At 36.7% G+C, this 27073-nt stretch overlaps 1 protein-coding gene across 2 annotated transcripts in view; it reads left to right on the top strand.

Annotated features, from left to right (window-relative positions):
* The window catches only part of LOC134527211 (ribonucleoside-diphosphate reductase subunit M2 B), a 230808-nt gene extending 204383 nt beyond the window's left edge, over positions 1–26425 (top strand). For both annotated transcript variants that reach the window (XM_063359678.1, XM_063359679.1), the window contains exon 7: positions 25178–26425. In XM_063359678.1, coding sequence (XP_063215748.1) covers positions 25178–25330 — 153 coding nt within the window. In that variant the 3' untranslated portion in view covers positions 25331–26425. The remainder of the gene's footprint in view (positions 1–25177) is intronic.
* The last annotated feature ends 648 nt before the right edge of the window (positions 26426–27073 follow it).

Below are 27073 nucleotides of genomic sequence, written 5' to 3' on the forward strand. Positions count from 1 at the left end.
ACGACCACAAGGAAATACAGGAGACGGGAGATTCACAGCGACACTAAAACAAGAACACAGGAAAACACCTTTGGATAGTGAAATATAAAATAAAACAACATTTTAAGATTTCTAATTATTAATAATACCCAACATTATTCAGATATTACCCACACATCATGTGATTTAAACTAGAGCATACCCATAAAAACATACCCTAAACAAAGATAAAAAATAGATGTTATAAAAACTTAAATTACTACCATGTTTTTTTTGTTTATGTAATATGCATAAAGAATAGGCCTATTCTGAAAAAAAGTTAAATAAATTCTGAATCCTCAAGACTAGGATCAGTGGGTGATCAAGCCACGATCAAACTAAGTCAAGGATCGGACAAAAGTAAACACCTGCAGTGAAGACCAAACGAAAGGACCTGCAGTTCCCAACATTGGACAATTCAAACTGGAGGTGGAGAGTGATACCTTTTTAAGTGTGAAATGTGAGCTCTGGTCACATAAGAACCCGTGTCAGGATCAGCTAGGGCAGCTGTCACTGGGGTTAAAAAGCGTTGGATGTGATAAGGGCCTGATCAGCGAAAAGACAGTTTCGCCATCCTCTTATCCACTGCTTTACTGGTAGGATGTGACTTGCATAAGACGAGGTCACCTCGTCGAAAAGGATTTTTGACTCGATTCTTATCATATTTAATACGACTTCTTTCATGTGAGTGCTTAAGGTTTTTAAGGGCAGCTGCCCAAATTACTTTAATGTTTTTAGAATCCTTAGGTAATAGGTCATCCAAGGACCAAAGATTAGAGTTCGGAGCATAGGGGAACATCAAATTGAAAGGCGAAGATTTATGTGACTCATGACGTGAATAATTAAAAGCCATCTGAAGCCAACGCAGATTTTTGTCCCAACTAACTTGATCTTTCGCATGGAAGGCAATTAAGGCCGAACGGAGGTTACGATTGAACCTTTCCGCATGCGAAGGTGGAGGATAGTATGGTGACAACGTGATATGACGTATACCATGTGTGAAGCACATAATTTTGAATAATTTGGAAGTAAATTGTGATCCATTATCCGAAACTATTGATGAAGGAACCCCAAAACTTTGAAATATGTAGGTTTGAAGAGCCCGAATCGTGGATGGAGCATCAGCTTTTCTTAAAGGAATCAACCAAACAAATTTGGAAAATGCATCCACACAAACTAATAAGATACTATTTCCATCTTTACTCCTTGGAAAAGGGCCTACGAAATCAACAAATAATTTTTGCATAGGTTTGTCGGATATTTCAGAAGATAAAAACCTAAATGGGTATTCTGAGCAGGTTCACTAAGTGCACAAAGATGACATTGTTTGACTCTATCAGCCACCTCAGCATACATGCCTTTCCAAACAAAATGCCTTTTAATAGCCTCAATAGTTTTGTATATACCGAGATGAGCACCAATAGGCGAGGAATGAAAATATTCAAATACTAGGGGTTTCAATTCTTTGGGAAGAACAATACGTTTCTGATTGTTTCGAGTTTTGAAAAATAAGATACCTTTGGACAGAAAATATGGTTTTTGTTGGATACCTGAACTCAAATTTTGGACAATTTTCTGCAATTCCTCATCTTCCTCCTGATGAGCCTGAATAGTCTTGAAGGCTAAAGGGAAATCAGTGACCAAAACATTACAAGTGGCTTCCTCCTTACTAGGCTGTGAACAATCAAACATACGTGAAAGCGTATCAGCAATTACATTCTGTGTTCCTCTTATATGCTGAACCTTGAATTTTAGAGATGAGATTTTCATGACCCAACGACCGATTTTGCCTAATTGTCGTGGGTGCGCCAAGAGCCATGATAGAGCTTGATTATCCGTTTCCAAAAGGAATTCTGTATGTTCTAAGTAAGGCCTGAACTTATCTATACCAAAAACAACAGCGAGACATTCCAATTCATAAATAGATGCTACCTTCTCTTGATTGGTCAGAGTCCGGGATGCAAAAGCTATCGGATGGCGGGCACCATCAAACTCTTGTGCTAAAACCGCCCCTATTGCTGAACCTGAAGCATCGGTTTGCAAAATAAAAGGTCTCGAAAAATCTGCCATACGGAGTACTGGTGGACTCATTATATCATTCTTTAGTGTTTCAAAAGCCTTTTGTTGTTTTTCTCCCCATTCAAATTTCACATTCTTTTTACGGAGTTGATTCAAAGGAACGGCCTTCTCGGCCAAATTAGGAATAAATTTTCCAAAAAACTGGACCATACCGATAAATCTAGCTATACCTTTAACATCGCGGGGTGGAGGAAACTCTCTAATGGATTTTGTACGTTCTGGATCGATGGAAATACCTTGAGAAGAAATTTTATGACCAAGGAATGAAATCTCTGGGACAGCAATTTTAATCTTTTGTGGGTTAACGGTTAAGCCTGCTTTCTCGAGACAAGAGAAAACTTCTCTCAAGTGTTGAAGATGTTCCTCAAAATTCTCAGAATATATAACAAGATCATCCAAATAATTGTATACAAATTTAAATTTAATGTCATGAAAAATTTGATCCAATAATCGTGTGAGGACTTGAGCTCCAGTAGCAAGCCCAAAAGGAACTCGCGTAAACTGGTATAAATTCCAGGGTTCACAAAAACTAGTGATGTGTTTAGATTCTTTTTTGAGAGGGATTTGATGATATGCTGAATTTAAATCAATGGTGGTAAAGTACTTAGCTTTAGCAAACCAATGAAAAGCTGAATGTAGATCGGGCAAAGGAACTGATTCAATCTCAATCTTTTGATTTACACGACGGAAATCGACCACCATTCGTTGCTTACCATTAGATTTAGGAACTAGAAATGCAGGACTCGCATACTGAGAGGTAGACTGCTCAATAACGCCTTTATCCAAAAGTTGCTGTACTTCGTTTCGCAAAAGATTCATCTGAATGGGTGCCAATCTGTAAGGTTGATTTTTAACATAGCTGCTATCTTTTAGCTTAATCTCATATTCCAAGAGGTTGGTAAGACCTAATTCGGAGGTTAGAACTTTAGAAAATGATTCACATAGTTTTCTGATAGCCATACGCTGTTCATCAGACAGATGGCTCAAAGTATCTCTTTCAATTTTACTAGAGTTGTGTACATTGATTTCAGCAAGGTTATCAAGGTGCTGGTTACTGTCAGCAAACCGAATTTTGAGTTTAGGTAGGAACTTAAAGAAAATACACTTTTCTTGCACATCAAGTATAAGTCCGGTTTTCATCATAAAGTCTGCTCCGAGAATACAATCCAAACCTATATTTTTACATACCAAGCAAGGGAAAACCCAAGTAAAATTTGCTATTTTTAATTTAATAGTGGCGCAACAATCTATGGTTAAAATATCATTAGAAGCAGAATAGCACTTGAAATCGCCTTTTACAATTGATTTTATGCCCTTAGCTTCCTTTAATTTGGTGAACAACTCATAGGAAATGATAGAACGTGTAGAACCCGAATCAACTAAAGCGGGAGTATCAAAGGAACCAAACGATACCACAATACGAGGTACTGGCACGGAAATTATTCCCACAATATTAGGGGAGTTAACCTTACAAACTTGATCTGGAAAGTGTTTTCGTACTCCAAAATATGTTTGAAAACAAAGAGCTGAGTTAATCTGCTGAAGAACGTGAGCATTATACTGTGAATTAGGCTTCCGATCTTGCTTGCAGGGTAAGTCGCTCACCTTACATCCCTGCTTCTGGCGTTTTTTTGTTGCAGAACCTTGCAGTCTCTGATGACATGGTTATTTCTTTTGCAATAATTACAAAATTGACCTTGTGCTTGATTGTCTGGTTTAGTTTTTGTTTGGTTGTAAACACTACTCTTCCTAAAGTTAGGATTAACCTGTGTAGTGTTACATGAACTGTGAAAACCATAGTTTTGAGTCTTAAATGTGGGGTGGGCAAACTGTAGGTTACGGTGATGATCCGCAAACCTAACATTTTGCGAATGGATACACATTCTGTCGAGCTCGGAAAATGTGGAGGGTTTGCTGAGAAAGACTAACCGAGATCTCTCATCAGGGGAAAGCCCCTCTAGGATGGTGTTAACAATCTCTTGTTCAGTTACACCAAGTCGCAAAATGGCAGCGGCCTCCTTAACCTCATTTACATACACAGAAAGCGGTTCATCAGGTTTCTGTAACCGATTGAAATTATTTAATTGCAATTGTGTAAGCAACCTGAAGGGAATAAAAAAACTAAGGATATTCTCATGGTAGGCATCCAAGGAAAGGTTCTGGGCAATTGCCAGCTGAGTCCTTTCGGCTAAAGGCCCAAAAGTGAAAGGGTAAATAGTTTCCAAGATCTGCGACTCATGGATGGTGTTGCTTTGTCGCAATTTAACAATAATCTTAAGGAAATTTAAAAATTTAGGTATGTGCAACCCATCAGTAGCCGGGAAGTCTTTCAACATAGTTTCGAGAGGATGAGTAAGTTTACCAAACACACTTGGCAGCGCAAAATTTCTAGTGGGAGTAGGATTATGTGTCGAGCTTGCTGATGTACTAAATACAACATGAGGGTTCCGACTCGTAGACTGAGTGGATGTGGTATAGGCTGGGTTGGTTAGGTTAGGAAGGGACATAGGGCTACAAACGTTGCCGACAGGATCAAAGTCTACCTTGGACGGACCAGGAGCTGATGAAAGAAGTGGATTCGGGACAGTGGAAGTGGGCAATGCCACCCTACTCAACTGTTCACAAATATTTGTCATGTATGTGATTGGTGTTACATCACGCAATAATGAGAACTGAGATTCCGCGTTACCGACAGTCTCAACTAAATTCTGAATCTCCTCCATCATATTTTCAAGTGAGGCAACTTGTAACTCAGACAGTTTAGGTGTGTGAACATCAAGCAAACACTTAATGCGTGTACTCAAGTGATTCAAACGATTTCTGACACGAGGGAGCGTTACGGCAAAATTCTCATCATCTAAGTTTGTAACCAACTCCTGTAAAACTAGTATCTTACTCGTGCAGGTTTTATACTCCTCATTAGGGTTCACTGTTATCAAAAGGTCATGATTAACTGGAGTGCTGTTCTGAAGAGCCAAACGCAATGTTTTACGCAAATGTGCCACTGTGGCGTTTTCACATGAAATGCCACGCAATTGACACTCAAAGATCAATTCATCCTTTATGAGGAACTCAGGGTTGATTGAAGAGGACATAATGAAAATAACAAATAACAAAACTACCACAATAAAAACAACAGTAAATAACTATTGCCACAACCAAGCCATGCACATCTGAGGGTGGACACATGCAAGACGAACATCTACACACGTGAACACGACCAACAAAACACCAGAACAACCACGCTCTGCTACCAAGCTCTGCCGCCCTCTTCACCTCAACCTGGCCAAATACCAAGGAGGTACAGAGGCCAACAGTGAAAGCATGGGGAACGGGCTCAATGGTGCCTTGTTAGGCGTGTAGAAAATCATGAGAACCTTGAGCCGACTGGGGAGGCCATATTACAGGATAAAATAGTTAAATATATTTACTAGTCAAAATTAATACAAACAGTGGTTTTAGTTAAATGAATACAGCAATATCGTTTCTCTGTTCCTTATATTTTCTTTTCTTTAAATTCTTTTACTTTAAATAATAACAATAACAAGTTTAATATCAATTGATGAGTATACAGTCATACTTATAGTAAAAGTAAATGTTAAGATAAGGGGCCCCTTTAGATATTTAAGTTAAGCACATTGATTTTGATGTTAAGAATTACATAGGTTAAGTCAAAAAAAAAATTAATTATTAGTCCAAAACAATGCCGAAAATGCTAGGTTAAAATTTTATCTTTTGATATGTGGTGGCTCATGGTTGCTCTTCTGCATGCAGAAAGTAACAAAGAAGATCTTTCCTGATTAGACGAGCTGCATCAGGCACTGAGGAGCACCATGACTCAGGTGACGAAGAAGTTGTGTGTCACGAAGTAATCGCGCCCATGGCCACCCACGCCTTCCGCACACACACTGTACATAAATGTATTACAAAATAAGATAATTGAACAAAATATCATTTCCACATATTCTTGAAGGAATATGCGATTTTACTCACCACTTGCGGTGTACGGAGAATTAATTAAGACATTTATGTCAAGAGATTAAGAAACGGCCGAAGGTAGGAACAGTTACATCATGGCCGACATGCTTCAAAAAGAAAGACGTATTATTTTGTGCAACTGAAGAAGACCATAGAGTTGAGACATGAAAGACTGCACATGTAAAACAAATAGAGTTACACTATAGTGCGATTTCCCAAATCAACATTCATTATGGTCAAAGTAAAATTATTTTATTGTAAAACTAATATAAAAATTTTAACACAGAAACTGGTGCTTTATAAATATAAATTATGCTGAAATTGTTGGTTACAAGATGATTTACAAATTCAAGAATAAAAAAAAATTATGGCTCCCAGTTTGCTATACAAAATAAAATAAAAACATTAACTATAAAATAGATAAAGTGAGCATGCACATTACTACAAATGTGCAATGGCACAACGAGGATGCCATCTTCACAGGGATTTGGTTATGTTACTTTAAAACTTATTGTAATACAGTAAAACCTTTTTGTTGCGAACCCATTTATTGCGACCACCTCTCTATTACAACCCGATTTTGAGGAACCGTGAAAAAATTGCCGAAAATCCGAAGAAAATTGGACAGAAAATATGTTTTTTGTGGTGAGTAGGGTGTTACTGCGTTTCTCTTACCGAGTGCTGTACTGTCGTAGGCAGCGCATATTTAAAAATGGATACCACTTCCTGTCGACCGCTCGGATGCTGCTTGCACTTGTTAACAATCACGTTATCTGCTTCATTTTAACGAGAGTAAAAATATATTAAAACTGTCAGCAAATTGATAAAAGCTTTGTGTGTCTGCAAAACAGGGCACATCACTGGCCCGCCAGTTGTTTTCATTCAAAACGTGGCTTAAGAACTTGCATGGATCAGGCTGAAAACATCCGGCAATACGTGTAGGTTATAAGGAATCTTGTTATGAATTGAGATGTTATGTTTTTCGAGTAGATATACACAGCGACCGACTGGATGCACGCCCGCCTCGACTTGTTTTAACTGCCGCAGTGATGTTTATTTTGACAGCTCAAGCAATTATCTTTTCCCGTGGGTTGATAGAAAAAGGTCGCTTCACCCAGCATAAAAAAAAGGCTACGCCACTTATTCCCCACGCAATAAAAAACTGGCTGCCGTCTGTCTCCCCCACATTTATCTTTCTTCTAACATTCCACGTCTCGCCTCTCGCGCGAGCAATAACGCAGCGACCACGCATTGGGCCGTTTTATGCTTTGTTCGGTGACAGCAGCATGATTTTATTCGGTATATTCCTTTTCATAGGACCCTTGCTATTAAAATACATTTATATTTAAGCTTGAAAGCTTGTAAATTTCTTGCCAGAGATGACTAAACTCGAACTTGGTGTGGTAAGTGACATATTTTGACATACTTTTTTTTTTTGGGCGTGTTTTGTTGGGGAGGGAGGGGTCCGAAAATATTTACAATGAGTTTACCCCTCCCTCATTATAGCCCAATTTTACGGGAGAAAGGAGGGTGAAATAAGCATTTTCTCACTGAAGGTTTTTTAAAGGAGAGCAAAGTTGGGGTGTTATAAGGGAGGACACTAGATGGTTTGTGTGTCTGGGAGGGATGAGCTAGCCTTGAAGAATGTTACCGAGGGAGGGAGGGGTGAGATTATGCGTCATGAAACCGCTGCCGCCAGCCAGCCGGGCGAGCTTAGTGTGCGCCCACTCGCGTTGCAGAACCTACCGCTGCCATATTTTTAAAGGAAATGTCCCATTATTTTTTTGTTATTCTTACATGAACATTATTGGAAGTATTAAAGCCGACATAAAAATACGCTGTGTGTTAAAATTAACAGATTTTAACTATCTAATTTTTTTTTGTTTTTTCCCCCATATTTTCACATTTTAGTCAAAATGTCCAATTTTTTGATGGTTCCCGAGAATGTATTCGTAGAGACCCCGAAAAATGGTGAAGCGCGAAATTCACGAAATAACACGAAAATGTTATACTTTAAACAAATTTTGCAACTTATCTTGGATTTCGACATAGTCGCAAAATTCACGAATTTTCGTTCGAAAGCCACAAATTTTTGTGCGAAATCCACGCTTTTTCGCACAAAATAATGTCCTTATGTAGGAAGTTCTATTTATTTACGCCATCATAAACATAGGCGTGAAATAAACATAGCCTGAAAGACTAGTGCCGTGATATTATCTTTGTTGTTATACTTTACTGAAATCCACGTATTTTTAATACTCTGTGTTAGGTTAGGCTAAGAATTGTTTTGAGTAAATTAGCCCATTAATATTTTCAGCGATAAACTTATAAATGCTACCTATTTATAAGTATATTGTATGTTATGTATACATTTTAGGTGTAGGGGATTTGCCATCAACCAACACTCTTAGAGAAACTTATGTCCGAAAAATTGGCCAGGCAAATAAGGAAGCAGTAAGGCACACTGTAGAAGACAAACAGCTAGCTAGTTATGCTAATTGACAAAATGCAGCGTAGTTTATCTTATGTTTGTGCTATTTCCGTTACCTTTATAATATAGTTTAGGTATACAATTTTCCAGAACTGGACGAACCTCAGTTCTCTGGTATCAAACCATAGCAAAAAAAATTTTGAACCGAGCCGAACCTAACCTCATACAGAAATAATTGTTTTGAATTAAAATGAACCGACCACCAGCATTTTGGTCTTTTACTGAATGGTGAGAAAGAAAGGTTCTCCAGCCATATGTTAAATTAAAACATATAGCTAAGCTTTATTAAACATTTTATAAGTAAAGTTTATGCAATAAATAATGAAGGAAAGAAAACAGTTTAGAGAAAATCATTTTGCATTTAATTTCTTTATTTATGTGTGTGTGTGTGTATACACACACACACACACACACATACGTATATATACACATACACGCACTTTTAATTCATGAAGAAGTTCCATCTAAATTTCAAAAAGACTATCTTCCTTTTTCAGTGTACACTAATCTTCATTAAAAAAATATAATATTATAAAGATGACGAACATTCAGCATAAGGCCACATAACATATTTTTGTGGTAGACATAAGTTACCTATCTACATTACAAAACCCGCTGACTGCAGTTGCTGTTTTCTAGGAAGAATGCTGCTCGTCAGAAGAAACTTTAGAAATTTTTTGGGGTGGTTCTGGGTCATCTGGGTCGTCATTATCTTTTCTCCATTTGGGAAACTTAAACGACGTAAGTCTGCGCATCGCAAATCACCTCAAGAACAATAATATTGTTAACGTAAGGTAAGAAGTGTGGTTATAGAAATTTGCGTAGGAAAAAAGAAAACACGAGAAATAATGATGGCTGCCGCGACTACGCTAGTCAACTTATACCGCTGCTTATTAGGGTTCTGCGAATATTCGAAATTACCGAATTCGAGTATGAATTTTTTGATATTCGATTCGTAAATTCGAATTGAATTCATTTTACAATAATTCGACATGACATCCCCCTCCCCCAATTTTAAAAGAAATGTAAATGGACGATTACATCTTCCACTTACAAAAAATTATACATCGAAACCCCTTATTTACGTTACCGTTATTTACGTTTTCACGTTATTTGAACCATTTTATTTCTGTCCCGTTTTAACCTCGTTGGATGTAAAGCAATGAATTCCCGTTGTTTACAACGCGCTTATTGCTTTACGCCGTTCGTTCTGATAAAACTGCTTACTAACTAAATTAATCCTATTACAAAGTAATCTGATATGTAAATTGTGTTTTAAATACTTTTTTAAAAGTTAAAAACTTCATCTTAAACGTCTCGGGAGTCGCTTTTTACCGCTTATAAAAACGTAAACAGCACCAGTTTGGTTGTGTTGATTCCTGTATAGAGCGCGCGCACATAGTAAAAAATTGATGTCGATAGCTCGCAGACTGCATGCACGCGCGCGCTCTGTCAATAACCAAGTTAACCCGCACGATCGTTATGCGTATAGTTACAAATAAAGTTCTTGTTACGGGTTACTTTTCTTTTTTTTTTACGTTGAATAAAATGGTTTTATTGCATCACTCATTAATTTAAATTATTTAGCTTGCTTTCGCAAAGTCTACTTTTTAAATAAACGTACTTTTCATGAAAAGGTCTTGTTTTTATGGATTACTTTACATTTTTTTTGCATAATAGTATTCTCCTTTCACTCTTACCTGAGTTTTGGAATAAACAAAGCCTCTTGTAAACAAACATTTTCTTTGGCTGCCGTCCGCCGCGCACATTATTCGTGCCCAAGAAAAGTCCCTTGTTTACGTACCATTTGTAAGTATTTTTATAACAATTGTTATACAGTGAAACCTCATTTATTCGTTCCAGCATTGTAGAATTTCCCGGTTTTATTGTTCAATGTCCGTGGTCCCGAAAAAATCCCGCAAGAACAGTGTTAAAAAAATCCCGTTTCCATCGTTGTGTACGAATATTTTTTAACCCGGTTTAACGTGTTGAACTTTACAGGCTTTGTACCGATTTCACGTTCAAATTCCCGAGAAATATTCCAGTTTACGCGTGTCTACACGACATGCAATACCAATATTTACATATGGCGGCCATTACTAAAAGAAAACGAATAAAGTGAGCATGACGCTGTTGCTAATAGGTTCACCAACTTCGATAAAACAACAGACGAAAGCTAACGCTCGCACGATAGTTCTTGCTTTGTGCGATAATCGACACAACAATATAACCGTGGTCGATATAATGTACATACTAGCCCAACGTAAACACGTATCTATTTAGCGACAGTGAAATCCTGCGAGAAACATAGACGAAATTGTTCATCCTAGCGTTTCCGTGGCCGGCCGTATATGCGCGAGATTTTCTTTGTGTACGGTAAATTAGCTTTATGCATTTAACTCTAATGCACGTGTGAAATTTGTAAAGGTTCATTGAAAAGAGGTTAAAACCATTAAAGAGCGTTTAGAAATTATAAATGCCGTTGAAAAAAATCCAGACGAAAAACGGGTTGATTTGGCAAAGCGCTATGGTATTCCTCCATCGACTCTTAATTCTATCTTCGCTAGAAGAAATGAGATTCGGAAACAAGCAAGTCAGTTCGGCCAGTTTTCAAAAAAACGGAAAATGGTAAGACAGTCGAAATACAGTGAGCTTGAGATAGTTTTGTTTTCTTGGTTCCAGCAAGTTTGGGCATCAAACATCCCAGTGGATGGCACATTTTGTTCATTTAAAAAAATTAAGGAAGTAGTGAAACCCCTTATTTACGTTACCGTTATTTACGTTTTCCCGTTATTTGCACTATATTCTTCAGGTCCCGTTTGGTTCCCATTTAATCCAATACAATACTTTCACGCGAATTACGTCTCAAAAATCTAATCCATCCCGCTATTTACATCACGTAACAACGATAGTAGGCCTAAAAACATTGTGAAAAACGTAACTTTTATAGTCGGCAGTGAACATTTTAAATCGCAAAATAAACATGTTTTATAACATGAAAAGTTGCTTTTATTTCTAAACATATAATAATTTAAGCCTAGGCGTGTATAAGTCAGAGTAATTATAGCAGGAGGCAATCTAAAATGTACTCGGGAAAAACGTAAACTCACGAACGTATAAACGTTCTGTTACTATATTTATGTCACAACTTAGCCGAAATACTGGTACGAGACATAAACCTCACTAGATAAAATGAGCGGAGTCCTGGTAACTGTTTTAAACGTCTTTTATAATTTCGGAAGTATTGTACAGTTAACGCATATTTTTTAAACTATCCATTTATTTCTGGGGATCGTAAATAATTAATTATTGGTATCAAGACATCAAGATGAACGTAAACTTGAACACGTCACGGCAGCGAGAAAACTGGTGCGTATACCAATAAACTGGTATTAGAACTGGACAAAACTGGTACACGGGAGGTGGAGCTTATATTTTTTTCCGCTAAGCTCACATCTATTGGCTGGCTGCTGATGGAACGTCACGAGTCTGGGCGGAGCGTTGAGTGAGTTATACTGCGCATGCGCAGCTCAGACAACAGAGAGAGCCAGCCGGCGGCTACGCCGTGCCATAACAGCTGATTGAGTACGATGACCTTTCTCCGCGCACGGCGCGCTATTGTTGGTAAATTTCCAATTTGCGACCCTTTTATTTAAAAAATTTTTACTGTGGTGCAATGCGTATGTCAGGGTGTCTACAGGTCCAGAAAGCCCCGAAAGTCACGAAAAAGTCACGAAATTGAGGGATTGGTCATGAAAGTCACGAAATTTTAATAAAACAGCCTTTTTTTAAAAATTGTTTTTGTTTATGTCCCGTACGGACAGACAAATTTAATGTACAGGTCTACCAACTATACATTGTATTTGTAGTAGCATTTATGTGGGGTAATACCGTTGGGTAATACTCAGAAAGTGACTTTTTGCTGTTGGTTAACATGAACAATTTCAATTGGCTCTTCGACTTTCTTGGCTGTTCCACTTTGTGCACTGGCCTTTGCTGTTACAAGATGGCATAGTACATGGCTGTTCATCCGTGTGGGAAATATTAAACACATAATTGATTGTCTCCGTGTACCTGAAAGCTGTATTTTAAACTGTGATACTAAAATACTTTTAATGAGCGAAGTTAGGTTTTTTGTTTGTAAAGTTAGCCAGAACTAAGCGTGTACAACTATTCGAAACAGCATATGCAGAAACAAAGCAGTTTTCCGTTTGTGTTAAGAAACTTCAGTGATGTGCCAGTGCGGTATTTGGCTTTAGGACTAAACTTGAGACATATTCCAAAAACAATCTGTGTATTTTAGTGCTGTAGGTGTTACAAATCAAATCACGACGAATAATTTATTATGAAAGGATGTACATACAACGTTATGATTAACACATTTGGCCTCTGCTTTATTATTATTGTTGGTGGCAGAAATTACAATCTGGCTAGGTAAGTTACGTTTGTTGACATTGTTAACGTTTATTTACTCTTTATTATGGTAATTATTTATGCGAAAGTGGAAGCAAGCGTTTAAACTCCGTGAGTTTTAAACTTGTAAACAAACATTTTTTTTTTATTTCACGAAACGTGACGTGACCATACATCAACCAATGGCATAATTTTCCGAGTTATACCCCTTTTATTTCAGTTTTACACATTAAATTTACCTTGTATTTCACAAACGAATTTGTAGTGATATTTCAGTATTTATAATTATATATAGGCCTATATGCATGTGTGTGTGCTACGAAAATATATTTTCCCTCTTTCATCATACACGTTTAGGATAATTAAATCTATTTTATTAAGAAATTTTCTATAATATAAACACAAGTAAATTCCCGCCAAATTAGCATTAATCAAGCATTTGTATTGAAAATGTCTTGCATATTGTGTGTATTATGAAATGTCTCGTGGGTGTTTCTGTGTGTAGTGGTTAAATTGTGATTATAAAAATGCCAGGTAAATGTAGTTTTCGAGACAGCTGGTATGAACTGCCATATGCAGGCACCTGGAAGTTGTGGCTGAGACGCGATGAAACTGATACAAATAGAGCATTTTGCTGCATCTGCAGAACAAGCTTTGATATTGGTCATGGAGGTGTCAACTCAGTTAAGACACATGAAAAGGGTAAACGTCATCTTCAGTTAGTGAATGACTTGAGTTCAGGCAAACAATCCCTAATAACTAGTAGGGATAAGCTTAAGTCAAATATTTGTAGTGATGTGAAAGATACTAGGCCTAAACCTTCATGTTGTGGGCTTGATGCATCTGATTCAAGTAATTCAAAAGTGCACAAACACGAAATCCAGCTTAGTGATTCTGTTTCAGCAAATAGGCCTACACATGAAGCGAACCCAGTTGAAATTATAATTGCAGGCTCCTCTAGTAGTGATACAACAGGCCCCAAATTTGCTAGTAACATTCAAAGGTACATGCTAAGAGATGAAGTGACCACAGCAGAAATTATTTGGGCACTTAACAAAGTTGTGTGCCACAATTCTGCTAGAAGTGCTGGCACTACAAGTGATTTATTTAGTGTGATGTTTCCCGACAGTGCAATTGCACAGAAATTTAAGATGCACAAAGACAAGTTGTCTTATGTTATAACATATGGTCTAGGTCCATTTTTTCAAGAAAGTTTAGCTGAGGATGTCGAATCTTGCCCATTTTTTGCTGTCTCCTTTGACGAGAGTCTGAACACTGTAGCACATAAAGGCCAGATGGATATTGTAGTACGCTTCTGGGAGGCCAATAGTAGCGACATATCCACACGTTATTTAACATCAGTGTTTTTAGGCAAATCAACAGCAGAAGACCTTATTTCAGCTTTTGTTACGGGAATTACAAATTTGAAATTGTCCCTGCAGAACATAATTCAGATTTCTCTGGATGGACCAAATGTCAACTTAGTTTCTCAGAGATTTGCAGGAGAGGTTTTTTCAAAGTGAAAATGGTGGAAGTCAGATTTTTGATGTTGGAACCTGCTCCTTACACATTGTACAGGGAGTGTACAAGACAGCTCACAAAGAGGTGGGCTGGAAAATTCACGAGTTCCTCAGAGAGATCTACTACTTGTTCAAAAACTTTCCATCTCGATGGGCAGAGTACACTCGTATTACTACTTCTTCCGTCTTTCCGCTGAAATTTTGTCAAATTCGGTGGGTTGAAAATTCAGTTGTTTTAAAGAGGGCAATTGAAATATTACCATTCCTCAGGAAATATGTCTCTACTGTTGAGAAACATCCTCCAAACACACAAAATTTCACAAAAGTGAAATCTGCTTTGACTGATTCGTGTTTGTTGGCCAAAATGGAATTTTTGTTGTCTGTTGCTTTGCTGTTGGAACATTTTCTGACCACATTTCAGTCCAACAATCCACTGCTACCATTTTTATATGAAGACTTATACTCATTGCTAAATGAAATAGCAAACCGATTTCTGAAGAAATCAGTTCTTTCTGACAACCGTAGTGGAACCAAACTGATTGCCATTGACCCAAGGGACCAGGCCAATGTAAAGCCTATAGAGCATATTGATGTAGGATTTGGTGCAAAATCTGCTTTAAAACAGTTGAAGGAAATTGAGTCAGTTAAGTTCAAAATTGAATGTAAGAAATTTTTGCAACATTTGTTTGGCAAATTATGTACGAAGTGTCCATTGAAGTTCAAAATTGTTAAAGGAGCATCTTGCTTATCTCCAACTGTACTGACTAGTGAGCATTTGAGAAGTGTAAGGATAAATGTTGCTTTGGAAGCATTTGTAGATAAACAACAAATTGTTCCTTCAGATGCAGATTGTGTCAAAAGAGACTACTTAGCATTTTGTGAGAATCCACAAGTTCAGGCTGCAGTAAGAAAATTTGACAGGAAAACTGACCGACTGGATGCTTTTCTATTGAATCTGCTTTCTGAGTGCAAAATAGAAAACAAAAAGTTTGTAACATTCATCCAAAAAATTCTTGTGATGTATCATGGAAATGCTGCTGTAGAGAGAGGGTTCTCTGTGAACAAAGAATGCTTGGTTGAGAACTTAGAAGAACACTCTCTCATTGCAATGCGGAGCATTTATGGAGCTGTTACTGCTGCTGAAAATGTTGCAAGGGTTCCAATTTCTAAGAAGATGATTTTGGCTGTGAGAAACTCTTCTGCAAAGCGACAAGAAGCACTTGAAGAAAAACGGAAGGAAAAAAACAGTGAAGAAGAAGAAAGGAAAAGAAAACGAAGTGAGGTGAAGGAGTTAGAAATGTGTAAGAAGTGATTACTGGAGCACACAACAGAAGAAGTAAAGAATCTTGAGAAAAAGATACTCCATCTGAAGAAAACAATGTAATCCATAATATCTGAAAAAGGAAACATCACAAATTTATGATGAGACTGTATACCTTATAGAAAAGCCACTTTGTATAATATTCAAACTCCTCATTCAAAAGTGTAAATAAATGTGCAAGACTAATGTAAAAAATGCTAGGTAATGAAGATTTGGGACTAGTGAACTAAGAAAATTGAAATCTTATGTTATGAGTAAGTAGGTAATGTTTTACTTTACTTTATTTCTGCTAGCAGTATTATGTAAGTTATTTTAAACCATTAGCCATTTTGTTTTCTTGTGTTGTGTAACAGATATTTGCCGACATCCTCATATGATGTAATTTAAACAAAAATTGCCGCGTACAGTTTTATGCAAAAAATTACGTTTAGTGGTCACTAAGGTCCTGAAAAAGTCCTGAAATTGTTTTGCCAGATATCTGTAGACACCCTGGTATGTGTAATGTAGCCCGCATTTGTTATGAACGCTGCAGGATGCGACTGTATTTTAATTAACTTTAACGTATTTCTTACTTTTACCTTTATTTACACTTTCCCGCTTTTTACACTTTTTTACTTTGTCCCCATGAAATGTGCAAATAAGGGGTTTTGCGTATAATTTTCCAATATTGATAGTGTATATACAGTGTGCTGCTGGTGTCAGTTTATGGAAATACCTAACTGATTCACTGAAAGTTTTTGCAATAGTACATACATTGTGCATTTGGTAACTTTAGAGTGTGTTCCCACATTGTAGGATTTCCTGGATTATCCGTTTTTTACTCATGGTCCATTGGAAAACGGATAATCAGGGTTTCACTGTATAGCATTATAGCGTTTCACCATTAATATCCAATACAGTTTAATGTGTCAGCAAGTATTTACTTACAATTATGTTAGCAGACGCTGTGTATACAGTCTACAGTTGATACCCAGCGCAATAGTTGTATTTCGGATTCGTGCGCGCACGGTTTGTTATGGCTGACGCCGGACAAGGTTTTGTAAAGGGCAGAATGGGAAAGCCTTTGAAAAGTGCACAGAAAACTATTGTGTTGAATGTTTTTAAAACATTTTTAGACAAATATTCGAATTGTCGTGTGAACGATATCGTGAGTTTAACTGCGGAATTTGAGAGTGTTTCGAAGAGCAGTGTGCTTCGTGCAAGGAAAGAATTACAGGACACTGGGACATTAACAACTCCCGGGAAGAAAAGGAAACTTGAGTATCCTGTTATCAAAACTTGTGATGATTTTGTGAAGATGGCTTTTAGGCGTAAAGTGCATAGTTTTTTATTCGCAAATGAACCACCTACGCTGAACAAAGTGCTACGGTGCTTCCTGTTATATTACTTCGCCGTTGTTTTATTAGCACCAACTGTACTGAAGTGTGTGTGTTGCAACTAGTGCTTGGCGCGCAAGAAGAATTCAGCCTATCACTTGCTGACGCGGCGCAGTGATACGACGGTGTTTCTTTATTTCAAAACTCAGCTAAGAGTGAACCCACGGTCTCACCCCTAATTATAAACTTGATTTTAGAATAAAATGTGCAATGCTTACGCGATAAAAAAGGTAAATTTTTTATTTATTTTTTTGACGTGATAACATCTAATAAATCGATGAACGCCGGCTGCACGCACGAAAAAGTGTCCCGTTTCGCACATTCCCGTTACCATGTGTCCCGTTACGCTCATTGTACGATTGCGCCGCATCTATCTCTCTTCCACTCGATTGGAACAACCATCGATTAAACTTGAAACACTCCCATTCATTTCCTACTTTTCCTATCATCGTCCTATCCTTAACAGAATAACACAGATTGGAAGAAGTTAAATAGCAAACATGTATAAAAGTTTTAGTTAAAATAATCTCTTCGTTAAAGTAATAAACATATTTTAATTAATGAGTACAAATAAAAGTAAATTCATCAATTAAATTGTAGATTTAATTTCATTTCTTCTTTGTATCCGTACAAAGTAATGATAATTCAATAAAAATTATTAAATTTTATCCATAAAAGTATGCAATCATTTCATCAATGTTTCGTTATGACGTCACGTTAAACTATCGTCCGTAAACCGACTTTACAGACAACCAATATTTTTTTCTTCTTTTGTACCACTTCCTTATGCTGTGATATTTTTATTAATATTTTTATCCTTGAAAGTCAAACATGCTATATAAGGTGGCAAGTGAAGAGAGTTTTCTCTACAGTAGGCAACATAGTTATACCAGCCGCAGAGAAATGTTGTTGCCGCGCCATGTCGATGAACTCACCTTTCTCCATGACGATTTGAAATGATTTGCGAAGTGATTTATAGACATATAATTTTTAATTTTTTTTTTTAATTTTTGAGAATATGGTTGTGCTTCTTCAAAATAGTCTCACTTTAATTTTAGTTACTTTATTTAAACTGTGAATTATGAGACAAGTTTTTCAAAGGAGGTATGTTAGAAATTTTTTATGATCTATGTTATTTTAATAAATATTCCCAAATTCGATTCGAAAAAAATTCGAAACTCGTGAATTTTTTTGAAATTCGATTCGAATTCGATTCGAACTGAAAAATCACAATTCGCAGATGTCTACTGCTTATATCACTGCTTCGTTAAATCCGGGGTTCGTGACATCGGGGTTCTAGTGTATTTAACTACGGCAAGCAGAAAACGTACATGTAAACTAACCAGTAAAAATAAACTGTCTTTTGACATCTTTTCTTTAGAGGTGGCCTGTAGGGCGAAGGACTTGTCATGAAGGTTGAAGTGGGTTTAAAGCGAAGCCGTCTAGCATTATTACGACCCTATTCCTGGGAACCGTGAGGGGTCGCTTCAGAGAAGTTTGACTGTAGTTTCCAAACATGGTGGAACGTAGCAAGTGGTAAATAATTGCGTAGCAGTATTCCGACAAGTTTTAATTTTTCTGTTCTTTTATATTTCCTATATATAGAGACATGAAAAAAGTGGGGTTATTTTTTCTCAAAAGTGGTGTTATTTTCCCCAAAATTTGTGATATAAAAGCGAGGTTATTTTATTTAAAATTTATTTTTAATTTGACATCGTGGATGTTTCAAATGAAGTATTCTAAGTATTCTGAAGTATGTCTGATTATTTGATTAAACAAGTGTTAACTATTTTTACTTTTGAATACATATGCTGATAACTAGAGTCCCGTAAAAGTGGTTTTATTTTTCCTTAAATTTCGTTTTGAAAAAATCAAATTTCGGTTTTATTTCGCTGTTTTGGTTTTTCATGTTTAACTTTTGAGAATGGTTTTATGAACTACATATTCAAACGACACCACAAATTTTAAAAGAATGTATTAACTATACATATGGAATTTTACTAACAAACATAAAAAAGTAAGATTCCTGTACAAATAAACTACACATATTTGAGCATTTCACTTTACATGACACCTAGATTAAAAAAAACAAACTTTAATAGGCTGGTTTACAGCTGCAGGGCATTGCTTAATATTAAGCATATGTCTTTGTAATTGTTAATTAATAAATACAGTTTCAAATGTCCCAATTGGAAAGCAATAATTTCAATGTAAAATAACAATGTTTAGTTGAAAGACACCATTGTATAGACTTCAGCATTTTCTGGTTTGAGATTTCTTCTTCTGTCGCTAACTATGCAAGCATATGTAGAAAAAGACCTCTCTGAATCAACATTGGTTGGAGGCAACCATAGTAATTTTAAAGCAAATGTTGCAAATTCAGGATATTCTGCTTTAAGTGAACAAAGAATTTGACACAGATCAACAGTCTGTGTGTGTGCGTCTCGTAACTGTTCTGAAACTACCCTTTTCAGGACTGTCAAACCTTCAATAATACTTGGTGTTTGCAAACGTGGTTCTTTGAAAGCTGGCAATTTAAACATTAAATTTTCTATGTCCTTTTCGTTCATGGATCGAACTGTGAGGTGCCTTGGATTTAATAGTTCACTGCATGCTTTGAAAATATTTCTGGCAGGATCTGTGGACATCAATGTTTTGAGCTTAGTTTCGCTTTGTTGAGCAGCTGTTTTCAATTTAGCTGTTACTTCAGCCTGTTTTACAGTTCGAAGAACTGAAAGTTTTTGCTTTAAAGCAGGTGAGAATATTCCTTCCTTGAGCATCTCCAGCTTGGTGCAGATATCCTCCAATTTGAGATGGAGAAGATGGGATGTTGGGAAAGAGTTACCTTCCAATAATTTTACTAAGGCAACCAATTTTGGGCAATTTTCACTGACGAAACAAGCTTGTATTCTGACTTCCTGAAGTTGATCTTTAGACATGTCATTCATGAAATTCACCCCTGCATTGATACAGTCAGAAACTTCATTCATAAATTCAACTATGTCATCTAGATATTGATCAATGTAAACAACTGCCTTGAACCACGAGTTCCAACGTGTCGGTACTGGCATTGGAAATTGCTTGACTTCCTTACGATCTTCATGCTTCTGCCTAAGGAACGACAGATAAGCATGTTTCCTTTTTCTTGTGTTCAAAAAAGCACTTTTGACATTCACTACAAAACTGTTTAACTCACTAAGAGTACGTTGCCAAGTACTGCCTACCAGATTAATTTTGTGCGCCCAGCACTGAATATGTATCAAATGTTCACCAATAACTCCAACAAGGGTATTTGCACATTTGTTCATGTACGCAGCCGAGTCTGTAACAATCGCAATGCAGTTCTCAAACTTCACTTCATATGTATTTAAGGTTTCAAGTATGGCCTGAGTACATGTTGTTGAATTGGCAGTGTCCAAAATCACTGAAGCTGCCAAGTGCACATTATTAACTGAAGAGGATTTGAGTGGCTTGAAGAGAATATTAAAAACACAATTCCCTCCTTTGTCTGTAGTTACATCGCACAATATGATTAAGTCTTCATCTTTAACATTTTCCTTAATTTCCTTTTTCATTTTCTCACCAATTAATGGGACATACTTTCTTCGCAAGGTGTCAGCACTAGGCAAATCTCCACCTCCAGACACATTACTAGCAATCCAAGTTCGTAAACTGGGATGGTGAAGTTTCTCCAGTGGAATGCTTGCAGAAACAAATGCTTCTGTCATGCTTCTCACAAACAATTCCTTGTCAGTTTTGGCTTTTTTTGCGATTTCTTGTGTTTCTTGAAGTGATAGCTGCCGTTTGCATAAACTTCCAAGTTTCAGCTTCTTGTGGCGATCACTTTCAAGGTGTTTCTTTAAAGTATCCATCCTTTCATGCTCTAGCCTGCAGTTGCAAAACTTGCACATAAGAATGTTGTCTGTGACATAAAATCCATCACATTTAAACTGGGCAGCCCTGACCTGAGGCGTTACCTTAGGCTTTGGCATGATGCCCTAGCTATTATATCACGTAGTTCTTATTAAAATAAACTGATTATTTCAGGCATTCTTCTGACACTGTACACATTACAAACAAAAGGATGGCAGATAGGCAAGTTTTGCTTGGCTAAATAATAGTGGCACGGCTTATACTGCACTCTAAAGTCAATACTGTTGGCAAATAAAAATTGTAGGCTTGAAACAGCTCGGCACGGCCCGGTGTCGCCTAGCGCGCTGCCTCGGCACGGCCCGGTGCCGCCTAGCGCGCTGCCTCGGCACGGCCCGGTGCCGCCTAGCGCGCTGCCTCGGCACGGCCCGGTGCCGCTTCACCCGGTGCCTTGGCATGTCTCAACTTAGTATTCTTGTAATATTTCTTGCTGCTTTTCTTTGTCCCGTTGATGCCGTATTCATTTGCTCTGCGGTCGTATTGCATTTGCTGTGAAGTGTAGTTACGGCAGTTAAAGGTCACTGATTTTGCTTATCAATCGGCGTAGTGCCATGTGTTCATGTTTACGAGTAGGTTGCCAAGCCAGTCAAACGTAGTTGAAAGCACGAGGTTGTTAACCGTTCAACATGAAAGGAAGAATTAAAAATTTATATTTCTCTACAAGATTAATGTGTAAATACAGCTGTAAGGCGACAGTTTGCAGCAAAGAAGTGGGTTGAAAATCATGGCAGCTAAATTGTTTTGAAAACATCGCCGGTATTTTTTATTAACTTTGTGTTGATGCTCAGGTACGTTTTTCTCTTTTTTAATTTGTTTATGAATGTAGTTACTGCACTGCTTTCGTTTCAAATTGTCATGATTACGTGACGGGAATACTGTAAATCATTATTTACTTTCACTACTACAAAGCGGCCATGTTGGAACTTAGAAAAATGGCGATGTGCCGTCAACGTCGTGTTTACTTGTTTTTCGCGATGTCTTGCATGGGTGGTCTAATTCATTAGCCAGATTCTAATTATTATCTTAGCACAAAATACTCAAAATATTAATATCAGTTTTATTTCTCGATGCTGTGTGATTTCGGTGTTTTGTCGCGAATTAAGGTAAATTGCGGTGTTATTTCGCGATATCGCGATTCGCGAAATTTCCGTGTCTCTACTGATAACACACAATTGCATAGAAAATAACAAATTTAAATCATCATTTAACAAAGTAATACTTACTGAATACCAGAAATTTCACTAAAGGAATTTTGTCATAGAGCACTTTAAAAATGGAAAGGCTAGTAAAAGGGTAGGCCTAGACCTACGATGCTAAATCATTTTATTGCATTAGGATTTATTTTTACATTCATTCTGCATTCAAAGAAACCAAATAAGTTTGTGTCAATGTTTGTGGGGTAAAAAAAAGTAACCTAACCTAAAATGCTACAGAAAAAGTAAGTTGGGCCTATTTACTCTAATACCACAGTAGAGTGGCCTATTAACACCAAGGAAATTAATTCACACACTTTTTGTAAAGAAATTGCGATGTCATATTTTTGTACTTTGAGTTTTGTCTACTTTGAAGCAGTAAAAATACTAAATAAAGTAGGCCTACAAGTTACCAACTTGCCACCATATATTTACTAAATAGGCTTAAGTTACATTATATTACTTTACTAAACACGTGTGTATCACAAATATAATAAATATTTGGTAAGTAATTCGCCGAAATAATTTTAGGAAAAACTTTTAATATTGCAGGTAAGTTGTGAACAGATCGAGGTGGTGTTTTCACACATTGCAAAATGCAAAAAAAGAAACGGAGGAGGGTGGGGAATGAGTTGATTATACCCTGCCTCGTGAAAGAAAAAAAAATATAATGCCTTCAGCTTATCAATGTGTATGGACATTGGCATTATTTTTATTAAAACAGCGAGTTTTACCAACTCTCCGACATGGTTAGGCCTATGTACTGTAGGACTAACAATATGTTATTTAATGACCAAGAATTAATAAAAACAGAAGAGCTTAACTCTGAATGCAACGGGGAAAAATCCTACCTTCAACGAACTCATTTAACCATGACTTTAAATGTGGGTCTTCTAATTTTTCCAGCGGTAAATTTGCCTTGGCGAATGCCTCTGTCGTTTTCATTGCCATGTGTTCAATGACGATTTTACGTTGATTTACGCTTCCGAAATTCTCGACAACAGACGTCATTATCTTTTAGAGTTGACATGTTTTTCACTTTTTGTGTGTTTTAAAACGGAATCATTCCTCTCAAATACCACTCTGCAGTTGCAGTATTTACACATAACCGTTGACGCATCTGACGCATAAACACCGGCACTTTTGAATTCGTCGGCTCGTTGTCGTACACTGACTGGAAGTTTTGGCATCTTTATACTTATAATAACGGCATGAAACTTTAGATAAATCACTCGTATGCGACAATCACGTCAAAACCCAAGAAGTGAAATCTGAAATGGCGATCGTTTCGCGTCGCGTGTGGATGTTTTACTCAAAATCGATTAGTCGAACTTATTTAGATACAGCGACTTAGAGAACACGTATATCAAAGAAAATGATAAATATCGATGTATTCAATAAGAAATATCGCCAGCTCGTAAATTCGTTAAATGAATTGTGAATTATTTGTTTACAACAAATTCGCGTTATTGACTCAAAACATTAAAAATCGCGTTTCTACTGTGAAATAAAGAAATTCGTGTTATTTTTCGGGTTTGTCGCGATCGCGAATTTTTCAGGTCCCTACCTATATACCTTACACCAATGCGAAAATGGATGAGTAATTAAATATATTTTACTAGTTTCGCGGTGATTTCCATTTATTTATTTTAATTATTTATTTTTGTCCATCTGACCATACAGACATTTGCACAATTGGTATAGGACACGTCAAGAAATATAAGAACAACAACAATAATAATTGGGAAGTAACAACAATTTTAATAAATGTGCTCGAAAGCAAAGAGAAACATGTGTTCTACAGCTTAGTAAGGAAATATTTCATTACTGCATGTGATTGCATGATTAATAAGTTTCCTTTTCAGAGTGACCTGCAGAAGTGGCACAATTGAAAGGAATTGAAAATGCACAATTTTCTTCTGTGCGTTACTCTTTGTGAGATTGTTCCCCATTATCTTGCCCCTGAAAAAAGAGGAAACTGTTGTTTTGTCAATAGATGAACTCCATAAACAATTTACAAATGTGCAGATTGATGACATTTCGGCTGGTGTGGACAAAGATGTGTCGATTGATGTGAAATGGGCAGAGTATCAAGGGTTATGCTTTCCATTTTAAGTATACCACACAGTAATGCGTAATGCGAACGTATCTTTAGCTTGGTTTAAAAAAAAAAACATTCCAGTCAATCTGTTCTCCAATACAAGAGGTCTGGACCATGTTATTAACAAAACTTCAGCAGTGTTTTCCTGCAAGCAACAAAGAAGGCCACTTCATCATCAGTACAAATTAAGCAGATCACTACAGATAATTTTTTTCACATAAAATTTTATGAATCATTCACATCAGTCCAACCACCTTCATGTTTGGTTTATTCTCAGTGTAATTTTTTTTGTGTAGTTCATTTTTGTGCTAAGTTTTAAAAAAATATTATTACAGCAGCACTAGAAATTATATTTTTAAAGTAGTTCACATAACATTTTGTTGGGTCGAATATAAGGTTATGGGAAAGTCGAGAAATTGATATTGGTTACCAGTCCTTAGTAATTGCCGCACATGATTTACGCCAAATTTTATAAATTCTAAAAGTTTTACTGATGGGAGTTTCAAAAAGTTGGCAGGTATGCAATGGGAATTTATCATATTGCATCAAATGAGGTTAAAATGGGAAAAATTAAATGGTGCAAATAAGGGAAAACGTAAAAAGTGGTAATGTAAAATCGGGGTTTTACTGTGCTTATTATACTGTCCATTTATCACTATTACACCATATTACACTATACCATTTTGTGTGAACCAGTGTTTGTATTAGAAAACTGGTGATGTAAAGAATTTCAAGACAGTGGTTTGCTTACTCGCAGGTTTACAACTCTGAGAACCCATTTGACTTCATGGAACACATCTCGCTGGAGGGGAAGACCAACTTCTTTGAGAAGAAGGTGGGAGAGTACCAGAAGTGTGGTGTGATGGCTAGCAAGAACGAGAACGTGTTCACCCTGGACGCCGACTTCTGAGGCCATCCTGCCATGACCAGTGTGTTTGTAATGGAACCAGCCAGGGAATATTGTTGCAGTAAGGAATTGTCTTCCTGACTCTGGAAAGATGTAGTTATGACATTGTATTGTATACATTGGATATAATTACACTCAAGTGTTTTTATTTTCATTGTTACTAAAATATTTAGAAAAATTGACAGTCTGGAAATTAATGGGAAAATTTCAAAAAGTAAATTTTATTGAGTAAAATGATTTGTGTTGAGATTTCTGAATTAATGTCTGGCAGGATTCTGATAAATATTGAGGTTTTTATGGATCCATATGATTTGACTGCTACTTTTACACTCTTCTGAATCTGTTCACCTTGTGGTATTTGAGTACTGTGATGATTTTAATGGGTTTTTTTTTTTTTTTGGCCAGTTCCACTATTTTATAAAGACTAGTGTGTTGCTTTGACAAGAGGAATTTGTTAATATTATTGTAGTTTGAGTTTTTCACCAAAAAAAAAACAGTTTTATTATAGTTTTGAGAATATTGGTATTAATGCATTTTATTCAAAGTTTTTGTGTTAAGTAGGTTGTGTTTCATTCCAGTTTTTTTTTACTATGTAATATTCTAGTTATTAATGTTTCTTTACATTTTCACCTTCAATTTTGGAAAGCTTTAGCCAGGAAATATGTGATCTTATTTGTTACTTCAAGTGGCATCCCTGATATTGCAGCAAATACTTATCCATGCGTCAAGTGTGCTGATGCAGTCTTCAGTCTTCTGAATTAAGTTTCTCTCTCTCTTTCCCCCCTCCCCCCAAAAAAAAATTGCTTTACTTTATTTCACAATCTGGCTGCATGTGTTCAAACTGCAAGTGCTGTTTTTGTGCATTATTAGATTTGGTTATTAGGAGACAATTTTGTGTTGCCCACCTTCACTATCAGTATTTATCTTTCAGATAAAACCATAAAACCCCTTTTAAATTTGCATGTAATTTTAGAGCCTTACTGTTCCTTGATATTGATTGGGATTTAGTCTGTATTGTTTTCCTCTGTGTAGGCATTTTTTATTTGTGCTTGAATTCTTTGGGAAAAAATTAGAACTGAATAAATTCTTTGCCTCATTGCTGCTGTTTTGTAACCTGGTTCTTTCATGACATTTGAAGCTACCAACTTATTTTAGAGTTCGGCGGAGATGCTGGAGACTCTAAAACTCAAGTTGAGCTAGTATCTTCAACTGAACTCTACTCGTAAGGGTAGTTTTTATTTCATGGAACAAAACTCTACTGCTTTCTTAAAACCTATACTTTGTGTGACAACTTAAAAATAAATACAGTGTAAATTTTTCCTTAATGTCACCCTCATATAAATACAATTCAATATAATGTACGAAAACATGTCTCAAAAATTGCGTGAATAAATGGGTATACAGTAAGTCCTCGGTTTACGTCGGGGTTACGTTCCTGAAAACAGCGACGTAAATAGAAACGACGCAAAATGAGCCATGTTTCATGCCACTGGCCGGCCACGGCCCAAGGTCGGCCGGAAGCGCTGGCATACAGATGTGACAACGGGCAATTTTATCAGCAAATGACAACTGACAGCGTGGGAAACAAGTCCAACTAGTACTTCTCAGCTTTATAGAATGGTTATTTAACCAGCTGCTTTATTACCTTTATTGATTGAAATATAAAAACAGATATATAGTCGTTTGGAAGACATCTTATGAAGAAAAAATCATAAATTGCAGTGAGCTGATACTGTAGGCCTACTA

The sequence above is a fragment of the Bacillus rossius genome, chromosome 1 (genome assembly GCF_032445375.1).
Source record: "Bacillus rossius redtenbacheri isolate Brsri chromosome 1, Brsri_v3, whole genome shotgun sequence".
In the NCBI taxonomy this organism is placed as follows: Eukaryota; Metazoa; Arthropoda; class Insecta; order Phasmatodea; family Bacillidae; genus Bacillus; species Bacillus rossius.